At 38.3% G+C, this 13,417-nt stretch overlaps 1 protein-coding gene across 3 annotated transcripts; it reads left to right on the top strand.

Annotated features, from left to right (window-relative positions):
• Positions 1–6,293: 6,293 nt before the first annotated feature.
• On the top strand, positions 6,294–11,569 carry adcyap1a (adenylate cyclase activating polypeptide 1a). 3 transcript variants are annotated; one of them, XM_074622070.1, is made up of 7 exons: positions 6,304–6,548; positions 6,676–6,780; positions 7,541–7,675; positions 8,230–8,334; positions 9,029–9,163; positions 9,673–9,781; positions 11,074–11,569. In XM_074622070.1, the coding sequence occupies exons 2-7, from the start codon at positions 6,683–6,685 to the stop codon at positions 11,080–11,082; spliced, it is 591 nt and encodes a 196-aa protein (XP_074478171.1). In that variant the 5' UTR covers positions 6,304–6,548; positions 6,676–6,682; the 3' UTR covers positions 11,083–11,569. The 3 variants fall into 3 exon arrangements, with proteins under 3 accessions (XP_074478170.1, XP_074478169.1, XP_074478171.1); XM_074622068.1 differs by having other exon boundaries at positions 6,298–6,548; positions 9,673–11,569; XM_074622069.1 differs by lacking the exon at positions 8,230–8,334 and having other exon boundaries at positions 6,294–6,548; positions 9,673–11,569.
• Positions 11,570–13,417: the final 1,848 nt, after the last annotated feature.

Raw genomic sequence — 13,417 nt, 5'->3', positions numbered from 1 at the left:
TGTTTTTGAATTTTGGTTCAGAATCATTTAAAAAAACAAACTAATGAAGCTGGCCTGGACAAAAATGATGGTACCCCTAGAAAAGATTGAAAATAATTTGACCATAGGGACACATTAAACATTGGTATCATGGTGTGTACCACACTGAACATGGACCACAGAAAGCTAAGGAGAGAGTTGTCTCAGGAGATTAGAAAGAAAATTATAGACAAGCATGTTAAAGGTAAAAGCTATAAGACCATCTCCAAGCAGCCTGATGTGTTTAGGCAGTTGATCGCACGCTAAAATACCCAAGAAATTTGTCCCATTAATAATTATTTTTCTAACAATGCTAGTTAGTTCTATAGTATTCATAGTGTTTTAGTAGTAGTCCATGAGCCATTTTCTCCTGTTTGAGCCAAAGTGGACTTAATGGCAGACAACCCCGGAGGACACCAAATCATAAAAAAGTGAGACTGGAATATGCCAAAATGCATATTGACAAGCCACAAAGCTTCTTGGAGAATGTCTTTTGGACAGATGAGACAAAACTGGGGCTTTTTGGCAAGTCACATCAGCTCTATGTTCACAGACGCCAAAAATGAAGCATCCAAAGAAAAGAACACTGTACCTAATGTGCAAAATGCAAGAGTGGCGTTAGGAAAAGCGTCCTCTTCAAAAGTTGTGAAGTTTGGTAAACACGACCTCAGCTGAATGCTGACTATATACACAAAGTGTAGGTAAAAGATGGAACTAGTGACATCTCATGAATACGCATGGTTGACAGGCCTTGAGGTTGCCCCATTCACACTACATACATTTTTTTTTTTTTTTTTAAAAACCCACTATATTGTAACTCTACCGACATTGCACCGCTTTTTTTTTTTGGGAGATGACTACAAGCAAAATTAGTGGTGTACTAACACACATCTACCAATTTAAAATGTTAACAAATCATTACAGCACAGATACATCTCCTAAAGAATTTTAGGAGATGGCATACAAGAGATGACCCCCATCCCGCTCACATCCACCCCATTTGTCCCTGGATACATGCTGATATCTATTACAAACAATACCACCCCATACCCCACCCCCTCTCACAGATACATCTCATAAAGAATTTTAGGAGATGACATGAAGGAGATGACATACTTCCCTTCTCACACCATTTGTCCTGGATACATGTTAATATCGACTACGAACAACGCTAATCCATACACCCTCTCACAAACAAACATATGGTTACAGGATCCATGCTGCTATAGCCTGCAAACAGTACCAACCACCACAGCATCAAAAGCCATAAACATTTTGACCACAGCACACTAGGCTTTGTTTGAACTTTTAATGATACTGTAATAAAAAAGACACCTCTTGGATACAACGGAGTTCACATATAGGGATACAACTGTGTTTTGTTCACTGAACCAGTATCAACAGGAGGGGGTCTTCTTTTGTTTACTGAGCAACTGATAACATCTTGGATACAACCTACTTTTTTTTTATCTGACTCAGGATCAACAGTATGGGTCTTCTGTGGAAACACCAAAAAGCAAAAACATTTGGTCACAGGGACCAGGGGTTTGTTTGAACTTTTAATGATACTGTAATAAAAGACACATATTGGGATACAACTGTATTTTTTATCTGCATCAGGATCCACAGGATGGGGTCTTTCTTTTTTTGTTGTGGAGCAACTGATAACACCTTACAGCAGACACCTTTGGACAACTACCAATAATTAACATCAGCCCTAGGGTTACAAAAAGGACACCAGGGTCACCAAGGGTTCACCTGTATCCCCACACACACACACGCGCGCGCGCGCATGCTCACGTGCACGCGCATTTCACATGCACGCGCAAAGCCACCAGTCCTATACTACTTAGATTTTATTGACCCATTTGAAAACCCTATAGCCTCATCATCTAGTTCCCAGCTTCCACTTCTAATAAGTTAACACAATTAAAACGGTGATTTTGCTCTCTTTATTTTGAATTGATACAGTTTGGTAATTCCTACTATGATAGATCCTGTATCTTGTATAAGGCTACTTAAAAACCTTGACACACTACAGTGCACTTTCTCCTCATAACCACATGGGTGCGGTGCTCTCTCAGAGTGAACACAGTGTTCCGCTTCAGCAGACCGTTTCCCACATTTCATCCTCTCTAAATCTTAAGAAGTCAAAGTGTTTCTGAACGGTCACGTCACGACGTCAGAGCCAGACGAGGATCGATCGGTCTGAATCACCCACTAAAGATTCAACACGTGGTGCTGACACCTGTGTGGACGAAGCCCAGTGAATAGTGATTAATAAAGACAATAAAGTCATGAGAATGAAACATAAGGTTAATAATGTTTAAAGTAACCAAGTACTGTACAATTCTGAGGTACTTTATCCTTCTACTTCACTACATTTCAGAGGGAACTATTGTTCTTTTTGCTTCACTACACGTATTTGAATGCTGTAGTTACTAATAACTTTTCAGATTCATATTCTATATCACAAAAACAATATGTTTAACAGAGTCTAGCTGCAGTCCCTTGTCATGTTTAGGATGTCTGTGAGTTGTTAGCAGTTTCATCAAAGAGTGACGTCCCCTCTAAACTTCTCAGACGGCTCCATTTAAATACAGTTAGAGGCCCAATGTGGTAAGATTAGTCATTATTTCTAGCAGGTTCTCATCCCAGCTCATCACATCACGCACCTTGGCATCACTAGGTTTAGGCAACAAAATCACTTAGTTAGGTTTAGGAAAAAACAACATGGTTGGGCTTTAAACTACTACGTTTGTGCAGTGAAAATGACACTTAAGGTTGCGAAGATGGGACACAAACGAACAGCTGATTGTAATGTGACGCACGGGATGCGAACAGCGGTCTCCTGGATGAAAGCTTTGTATTTGTTGGATCTATGTACCTGCCCTTAATGTCTCTTATGCTCTTTAAACTACGTCACCACACTCCCGGTGCACTTTCTCGGAGCGTTTACTGTTGTCGCAGATGGGTTTATATTGTAGTTAATGGAACGCCTGGTGCGTTTCATACCGGCCCTAGAATGTGCCTTGTGCGGCGGTATCAAACACCGACGGCTGTGACAAAGCATCGGTATTTAGCGCCCTGGGAATGAGAACAGGCTGATTATTTCACAAAGAAAAAGATTAAAATAAATGAGTATAAAATCTTCCTCATCATCTCACGACCCCTCAGATTCATCGTGTGGCCTTTTGAAGGGGCCTGAACCCTAGGTTGGGAACCACTGGACTAGATTACCTAACTGTATATAAAATTAGTAGAATGAACAATCTAATTATGTGATAATACGTCACTGACAACAGCTATTATCCTGCAGAAGGAGTCCTTTTATTTTTGATAAACTTTACAGATAATAATGCAGTTTGAATGTTTGTAATGGAGCATGTTGATATTGTTGGTATTTTTACTTCCACCACTGCATTGATTATTTGAATTGGGTGTGTCATACATTTCTTGCATGTATGACAACTGAAACCAAGTGGTGAAAGAGCTGATCAGATGACTGATAGATGACAAGTTTCCGGTTTTATAAGTGAGCTTGAAACTGAGATGAAACATAGAAAAAAGGGAAATATATATTTATGAATCAGTCAGCTGCCTCAGAGACATCTCTTTGGTGCCAATGTTTCGTAGAAGAAAGACCGTCAGTCATATTTTAGAACTGGACAGCTCCTCAACATCATAGCTAATAGTTAAATATATCTGGAAAATGCATCATCACAAAGCTGAAAGCAAACCTGTATTGAACGCTGATGTTTTGGAGCTACATGGCCTTCACATGAGAGTGACGTTTCTTTTGCAAATGAGAAATACAGCAAGAGGCCTAAAATAAGAAACACAAACCAAAACACCACAATTGAAAAGTTCAATTATCTAAATCCTTCAACCAGATGACTCAGGTTCAAACAATACTTAAAGGTTGAGTCAGCGATTCTGGAGAAAGATTGTTCATATTTGAACTCAACACCCAAACAAATACCCAGATTTACCGTCCCTCTTGTTCCCACTCATACTGTAAGTGGACGTAGTCACCTTGACGTCATCCATTGGTTTGTGGTATGATGTTTTAAGCATCGAGTTCGGCACTTTGGCCATCACTATCTTGGTTTCTTGCAACCAGAAGTGACACGAGAGGGTGGAGCTAAATACAATTGAACGCTGAATATTACTTTTTTAGGCGACCTAAATGTTACAATTAACTTTCATGAACTGAAAATACACTGTGAAAAGGTTAAAGTTGTAAGACGAAAACACGGACTACTCCAAGACCGAACAACGCCGTGGTAACGACCTGTCAATCACCAGGTAGCCACGCCCAAAAGCATACCCTGCTTTATGGTCTATCTGACTCTAAATGGGACCATAATTTACTAAATGAACATCATACTGTATTGAAGAAGACTGGAAACTAGTGATTGAGACCATAAACTCATGTTTACAATGTTTACTGAGGTAATAAATCAAGTGAGAAGTAGGCTCATTTTCTCATAGACTTCTATACAATCAGACTTCTTTTTGCAACCAGAGGAGTCGCCCCCTGCTGGCTATTAGAAAGAATGCAAGTTTAAGGCACTTACGCATTGGCTTCACTTTTCAGACCCCGGAGTTTCCCACTGGCTTTAATGTATGATTGATAAATCATTTAAGTAACATTCACTGGTTTCAAATCCTCAAATGTTAGGATTTGCTTTTTTATCTCTGTTTTATACTTTTATAAACTTGAATATATTTGAATTGTGGTTGAATAAAACAAGCAATTTCAAGGCTTTTTTTTGCAACCAGAAGAGTCGCCCCCTGCTGGATATTAGAAAGAATGCAAGTTTAAGGCACTTCAGCATTAGCAACACTTTTCAGAAGTGGAGGTTGACCCTTGGAGCACACAGAGAATGGACAGCTAGTGTACCGTGAGGAGATATTCACTGAATCTGACAAGAAGTGTACTGGATTAGAATCGCTGACTGCACCTTTAAGTATCTTGTTGTGTAACTGAGCCTGCCGTCTGACCTTAACAGAGGTAGAGAAGTGAAACATGGGGATAAAATAACTCAAAAGTTTGCTGATGAATGAAGTCAGCCAACTCAGAGATATCTCTTTGATGACTTAGTGAGGGAAACTTTTTTGCAGAAGAGAAGCCGTCAGTTACATTTCAGCACTGGACAGCTCCCTCTCCTCCCACCAGGCCCCATGTGATCCTATTGGAGTGACGTCAAATGTTGTCATTAATTCAGTTTAATTTTTTTTTTTTTTTTTTTGCTCAAAGTCATTTTATTGGTATTCTGTACAAAATCCAAAAAAATATTATTATTATTATTATTATTTTATTATTATTATTTTATTTAAAAGGGACCATGTACAGTTTAAAACATAAATGTCACCATTTGATGCACAGTACCAGATTATAGCTTTAAGCTAATTCCCATCTGTAGTCCCTTGGCAGGTCAAAACAAAGAAACATACAACAGTCATACAAGAAAGAACATACAAAACGCACAACACACAGCTACACAGAAAAGCACATCACAAAGTATGCTTTTAGATAAATAAATAATAATAAATAATTATATAAACTAATTATAACCCCCCTCACTCACCCATCCCTATAACAATATTACTGCACCATTAAATAAGCAGAGTTAACTTCATAAACAATTACATTTACACATATAAATGAATTAAATCCGACAGCAACATAAATGAAACATATACCAAAAAAACCCACCCAAAAAAACAACACACAAATAAAAGAAAAAGAAAAAGAAAATGATAAAAAAAGGAAAGGACCAAAAAAAACACAGAAAAATAAGTTTTAGACTTCTATCAGTCTATACAGACAGATCTGCATAGATTACTATACAGTTACTATCATTTGTTTCTGATATTTAGATGCTTGTTATTTCAAGTTTCAAGTTTATTTGTCATATGCATTTTAAAAATACAGTGTGCAGTGAAATGCAATGAAATGCATTTTTACCCTGGCTCTCTCTCAGCCCTTAAAATCTATAAATAGTACAGTTGATAAATACTACAATAAATAAGACAATACCGAAAAAAAAAAGAAAAAAAAAAAAAAAGGAATAAAAAAGGAAAGGACAAAAAAAAAAAAAAAAAAAAATGTAATTAATGTTTGAGTCCAGGATCCATTTATTTTTTTATTTTTTTATGACGTGGCTCGGGGTCTTTTCATTGACGTGAAGAAAGATGCTCTCCAATGGGACGATGACGCAGCCTCCCACCTCCTCCTCTCCAAACCCCCTCCTCCTACGTGCCAAGTGAAAAAGCCATGCCTTTCGAATTCATGCATAAAAAACCAAGGGGAGTTAAGTTCAGGACGCAGAGCAGCTCTCTCCATGACCGACTACACGTAGAAAAAAATCCCCCAGAACTGAGCTGCACAAGGAGGCTGAAGAGGAGCTTCACACCGAGGGGAATAGAGGAAGAGGAAGAGGAGGGAGAGAGAGAGAGGCTGAGATAGAGAGAGATCCTATCTCACTCTCTCACAGTTGAGGTCTTCAGCATCTCACAAACTGGTAAGAGGAGGCACTTTTTGGAGAGAAGTCAGGTGTGCATGCTTTATTTTTTGCTTTTAGGAACTTAAAGGTGTGAAAGTAACAAGAAAGAGTTTGTTCACTCACTTACTGTGTTTTTTTTTTGCAGCAGGACAATGTCTAGTAAAGCGACTTTAGCCTTACTCATCTATGGGATCATAATGCATTACAGCATCCACTGCTCACCTGTGGGGCTTAGCTTTCCCAGTGTTAGGTACGTATACTCTTACTTACCCTTTAAGTGTCACTTTACACATGTTGATTGTTTTTTCTTTGCTTTGAAAAGGAGGATTTGGCACTTTGCACTAAGCAGCATGGTGCAGGTTGAGGCTATAATAATGATCTTATATACTGCACTAGAGCTTTTACTCTTGTGTGTTATATTCTATTTTAGCTTCTATCCTATAGCTTTTATTTTTAGCTTGTTTTTATTTTCTAATCTTTAATGTTTTTATAACTGTTTTAATTATGTCTTAATGTTCTTTTGCACTTTGTTGCAATGTTCTTGAATGTTTATGTTAAGCACTTTGAATTGCCCTGTTGCTGAAATGAGCTCTACAAATAAAGCTGCCTTGCCTTACCTATAATAGCCTGTTGGATTACTGGATAACAGGATAGGAGCTATAATAGATGGGAAACGTTCACCAGGGAGTGGCTGTAATGCCAATTAGGCTGCTGAGGCAGTGAGGTACAGTGTCTCCATTTATCCTGCAGCCATTAATAGATCAATTTATGTGATTAGATAATTAATAGAAAATGTTTATGTAAAAAACAAAGGTTTAAAGATCTGTTTTTTACAGAAAATTGAGAAAAAAATGTTTTTTTTTATTGCATAACAACAAAATAAATACAAATAAATACAGAAATAATAAATAATTATATAGAATAATGCTTTTTTAAATTTAAGACAAAAAAATTGGTTTCTGAATATGCCAATAATATTTAATGTCACTCACTTTGTCTCATCTTTCCAGACTGGACAGTGAGGTTTATGATGAGGATGGGAACTCCTTACAGTCCCTGGATTACGACAGAGACCAGATGGACGTGAGGAGCCCTCCGTCTGTGGCTGACGACGTCTACACTTTGTATTACCCACCAGAGAAAAGGTGACTATTAAACCTGTTGTTGTCTTGTTGGAGACATCCGTGTGTTGAACGTCTCATTATAGTCCTATTTCTGTCCACGTATGTTGTACGTTTTTGTGTCGAAATGTTGTCAGTAACTTTCAACACAATGATTATTTTATTATTTGGAGACATGCATCCACCAAAATAGTCTGTTTTAAGTGAATTCCCAGGGGAACTTAGTCGAGTAAAAGCATGCTTTCTTTAAATTATCTTCAAACTGCAAGAAAATTATGAAAAAATGTAATGAAAATGCAAAACTTCTTAAGAATTGAAATAAAAAAAGGTGAAATATTCTGGCAAAAAAAATGTTGAATCAAAGCAAAATATTCTGGAAAAATTAATTTTTAGAAAAAAACTAAAAAAGGCACAATAATAGTAATAAAATATTTTTATATTCCCAAACAAATAGAGCATGAGGCCCATTAAATTCCACCATAATTGCCTTATTAAGATTTCTTTTTGCAGTGCAGCTACTTGAAATTGTTGCCTCTGTTGCTCTGGGTGTGTGGTGATTTTACTGTGTGTCATCCCAGAACGGAAAGGCACGCAGACGGCATGTTTAATAAAGCCTACAGGAAAGCGCTGGGTCAGTTATCAGCAAGGAAATATCTGCATTCTCTGATGGCAAAACGTGTAGGGTAAGAACATCTTCTTGGTTGATCACCTCTTCTTTTACGGTACTGTCTTGTGTGCGTTTTTGTGTTTGTGTTTCTTTTGTACTGATCTTTTATTATTCACTCTGTTATATGTACTGTACATGTCCCATTATCTCCCAGCATGCCTCTGAATCAGCCTTAATTAATGCTATATAAGAGCACCAATGATTGATTTGAGTCGTTTTCAGGCAGTAAGGGAAGGATTAACCAGCACAGGTTTAAATTTATTTCCATATGAATAATTTATAGGATGGAGTCCCAGTGGTTCCTGATGGAGGAGAGGGAGGAGGGAGGAGGCAGTTACTCAAGCCTTATGAGCACGCCCATCACATCTTAGTGCAGGTTGAACATATGGGACAGATTGTCCTGGCATGGGCTAGAAGTTAAACAAAGAGAGAACATATCTCTATGTGAATTAAGGCAAAGATTCTTAATGCGAAATCTTCTGACATTGCAAGCACAGTCCCTGCTTTGTCATGGAATAAACTTGAATTATTTCCCCTAAAAGGCTCCAAATTAAGGACACAGATTGTGTCTCTGCACAGCTCTGCACACACAATCTGATTTATTTCCCCTCTAAGATGATGAGGTTCTTCACCTCAGCACACAGAGGGGGGGTCGTGTGAATATGAATGCATCAGTGTGATGATAGTGAACCCTCTTGTCTCTCCCACAGCGGGGGGAAAACGCTGGACGACAGCTCAGAGCCCCTTTCCAAGCGACACTCAGACGGGATCTTCACAGACAGCTACAGCCGCTACCGGAAGCAAATGGCAGTCAAGAAATACCTGGCAGCAGTCCTGGGGAAAAGGTATAGACAGAGAATTAGAAACAAAGGACGCCGGCTGGCATATTTGTAGCATCCTCCCCCTCCTGAACAAACATAAAAAAATCAAAAAACTTAAGTGTGCAGCCCCACATGAAGTCATTTTGAGATCTGAACAATCAGTGGATCGCTTTTTGTGTTCTTAAACATGTATTTATGTATGAAGTAAGCCATTAAAATGAATATTTTGATAATAATATTGTTTTTTATTTTGTACTTTAAAGCACTTGAGGACACACATATCTACTTTGTGGACCAATTTTTTTGTTCATTCTAAAAAAAAAAAAAAATCTATTTATGTATTCATTGATTTATTTTTTTTAGACCTATTTATTGAGGGGAGACAGTTTGTTGCCATGCTCCAAAACAGCCCTGTCTTTTAAACGTTTTAGCAAATTGTGGGAGAAAATAAATAGTTTAAAAGACAATCAATGTATTGAATGCTGCTTTTTGTAAAGTGACATTAAGAGTTTAGTTGTCTTTATTCACAACAGCCTTGAAGACATAGGTTTTCACCATATCCTACAAGAGATAGACTTTGATGCCCTCCCGGACGGGGATGAGTTTGAGGCTTTTTTGGGAGACTGGCTGAAACAGTTCTCGGTGAGTTTCAGGCTCTTTCCCGAGGCCGCAATTCTCGCTGGGGCGTCTCATGCCCCTCCCTTCTTCCTCTTCTTCTTCTTCTTCTTCTTCTCGCCTTCAAACACTCTTCTTCTGCCTCATTTGTGCTCCTGTCTCTCGAGTCTCACACATTTAATCCCTCCTAATCCCACAATGTGGAGACACTTTGCTCAGACTGATATGTTATACATATCAGTGCTGATTGATTTATCCTCTTTACGGATGCCAGGATGATTATTTTAGTAGATCTGATCACACGAGAGCCCTGTTGGCTTTAAACACATTCAAAATGAAATTTTTTTTAAAGTAAAAAACAAACAAATCTGAGATGAGGACCAGAGTACTTCTGAGGTTTTTCTCCTTCTTCTTCTTCTGTAGTCTTTACAGAGTGAGCTTACACCTTTAACTCATGTAAATCTTGTGTTTTCTATCAACTGGTTTCTGCTGACGATTTTGCCCATATAATAAGTATCACTATCATCTAAAGCATCATCAGGCAAATTTCTAAAAAAAAAAGCATAAAAAAAAAAGAAGATACTTGTTACATGGTGACCATCGATTTGTTCTTTTGTGAGAGACACACGAGGCAGTTTGAACTTCTGTGTTTGAACCTTCTGGGTCTATTGTGCTTCCCTTTTTCTGTCATGTGAACCAATGTAACTAAAAAAAAAAACAGTAGATTGCATGATTAAAGTAATTTGCACTAGCCACCGCATCCGTGCAGACGACTCCAACTAGATGGTTTTGCTTGCTTTCTGACTACTGCAAACATACATATCCTGTCATTTCTGGATGTTGTTTTGTGTTCTGTTACTCTCACATTTCTACACAAACTGTATGTTGAAGAATGTACTTTACTGCTGGCAAGAAGCTCCCAGTCTAATGTCATGCTTTATCTGTTACTAAACTAATTTTGTAACACATTGTATGAAGAAAAAGCTGTGTTTAGACGTTTAAAGTGGCTTAAAGGCTGCCATAACTGATTAGATTTAAAGAAGAGGAAGGATGAGATGCAGGAACATAAGAAGAAAACAGTTAGAGAAAGCAAATAAAGGATCAAGAACATGCTGATTTTGAAAAGTTGAGTCAAATCTACAAGATAAGACTTAAAAAACTGACTGTAAACAATCACATTCCCTCCATCTGCACACATATTTGTGAGGCAGGAATACATATTTTGCAGAAAAAGCGAGTTCAGCAGGGTTAAAAAAAAAAAAGTTCTTCGATCTGTGTCTACTGTATCAATCTCTCTTTAATTTTGCATTCTCCTCCAGGCTTTGTGACGCAGGAAGCAGTTTGCGGCTGTGGTGCCTTGCATCGACTTTAAAAATCGCCATGAATCACAGATGGCTATTTAGTGGCCCTACAATGCTGCACATCATCAGCTTACATTTCACCTTTTTCTGTTGTGTTGTTTTTGTGTTGCACAGGACGTTTGATAGGAAAGCATCCAAGCTTTTAGACGTCAAGCGCTCTCGCTTGCTTTTCCTTTGCACTTTGTTTTTAGAGCACTAGATTTGTGTGAAAATAAGAGGGAAGGATCAGTTTCCCGCTCTCCATGAAGCATCATATGTATGATAATGAAAGCGCCAATAGCCTTACTAAAAATGAAATAATCTTCAAAGATATATATATATATATTTACTGTGTAGAAAGTGAACATTAGATTACTACTTCAAATGGCGATCTGCAAGGGTCAAGTCAATAAATGTTTAAAAAAAAAGTGTTGTAAGATTTGTATGAATAAATTTTTGTAAACAACAAAAAAAATTTCGTCTAATCTTTGAAGCCAATATCACCATAAGTTAAGACACATTTAAGAGGATGAAAACGAGTAATAAAGATTGTATTATTATAATGGAGACGGACGCTCCCTCGACAGGTTTAACAGGATGTTACATAAAGGAGAGATGAAAGAGAGTTTGTGGACATCACAGAGGGACACAATGAAACATCAAAAAGACCACACACCATCACATGAGACAAAGCAACACACACTAGGGAAGAAAACTATTAAAATCATGCTGAAATAACAAAAGTAAGTGTGTGGATCGACGGTCAATAACCACAAGATGTTGCAGAATAAATAAGAGACAAAGGATGAGACAAATCTCTGCCCTGTTTTCATGGTGACTCAGTGGCTTTCTGGCGGAGGAGCAGTGACACCAGTTGGCCAGCCGTCCACCTCCCCTCGGGACAGCATGAGTAAAGAGACGTGGGAGGGATCGCCCGGGCCGCTCCACACACTTTACACCTCTCCAGGACTTCAGCAGTCGCCACCAAAGGCCTTCGGTAATGGTGGTGGAACAGTTGGCCTGGTCTCGACACTGGTACATTCACTGTGTTGCCAAAAACAACAATGTCGACGCGTGAAGCACGAGAGCTCTACAGAAATGAGGGGATGTATCCACATGTATTCAGATAGAAATTGTTTTATGTCTTACATCAGATTCTCTGGTGGTACAGCTGCTATGGGAGAAGCCATCTCCCCCCAGTATGCCTCCACAGCACCACCCACATCACAATCCAGTCTCATGCTGTGGCTTTCCCAGTTATATAAAGTTTAAAGAGGACATATTATGCTATTTCTTCAGATTCAAGATTGTATTTTGGGTTGTTTACATGCTTTAACGTTCAAAAAAGACTTTATTGTTTCACCCTCTGTCTGAAACGCTCTGTTCGAGCTCCTGCCACTCTGTTGTGATTGGTAAACCGAACCAAACTCTTCGGACTCCAGCCAAAGCTCCGCTCTAACTAGCTTTGTTTGAGGGCTAACTAGCCGCTTGGCAGGTCTTATGCAAAATGTGTTACTTGGTGACATCACCACGTTACAGAAGAAAAGGCGGGACTTCCATCAAGGCGTTTCAGGCAGTTCAGAAGCAGCCCTTTGGCGTGGACTTTGGGCTTTGTAACTTTGCAGACCATTTACATGCACAAAAAACTATATAACACACTAAAGGAAAGGGAAAAAGCAAAAAAGCAAATTAGGTCCTCTTTAAAGTTAAATGGATATGTTTTCATATAGAGCATTCCTAAAGGTTGCAGGCCGTAGTGCAGCAGCACTCTTGCAGCATTATTTTAGAGAACAATTTCTCAATTAATCGGTTACTAGATTCACAGAAAATTAATCTGCATCTATTATGATATTAAAATAATCGTCAATATATGAGAAAAATACTTCAGCTTCTGAATTTTTGCTAGTCATTATCCTCTGTGATAATGAAAATTAATATTTTTGGATTTGGATTAAAATCTCTGGGATTTTTTTTTTACTATTTTCTTACCTTTTATAGTCCAAACAATTATTTGGTTAATCCAAAAAATAGTAAACAGATGAATCGATAATAAATAAATAATTGTTTATTGCAGTCTGACATTATTTGCATTTAAAATTACTACAGCAGTAGGAGACACAGCAACATAACAGATGCCCCCTTTTTCTTGTTTTTTTTGCACCTCGCCAGTATACCGGTGGGCCAGCCTGGTCACACTAAAAGACGTATGAGTCATTTTGCGTGCAATAAGAACACCGTTCTTGCTTTTGGCGTGTCATTTGTACGCCATGTACAGGACTTTCAACCAGGAGACAGGTGTTCATGTCCCAAATTGTAGTTGAGT

This window comes from Sebastes fasciatus, chromosome 21, assembly GCF_043250625.1.
Source record: "Sebastes fasciatus isolate fSebFas1 chromosome 21, fSebFas1.pri, whole genome shotgun sequence".
Lineage (NCBI taxonomy): Eukaryota > Metazoa > Chordata > Actinopteri > Perciformes > Sebastidae > Sebastes > Sebastes fasciatus.
Note: the sequence above shows the minus strand (reverse complement) of the source record. Positions and strands in the feature narration are given on the sequence as shown.

Excerpts from the sequence above, each read along its gene's own strand:
- adcyap1a (XM_074622068.1), top strand. The coding sequence starts at position 6,683 with ATGTCTAGTAAAGCGACTTTAGCCTTACTCATCTATGGGATCATAATG. Across the intron at positions 6,781-7,540 it reads CTTAGCTTTCCCAGTGTTAG|ACTGGACAGTGAGGTTTATG; the intron begins GTACGTATACTC and ends TCATCTTTCCAG. Across the intron at positions 7,676-8,229 it reads TATTACCCACCAGAGAAAAG|AACGGAAAGGCACGCAGACG; the intron begins GTGACTATTAAA and ends GTGTCATCCCAG.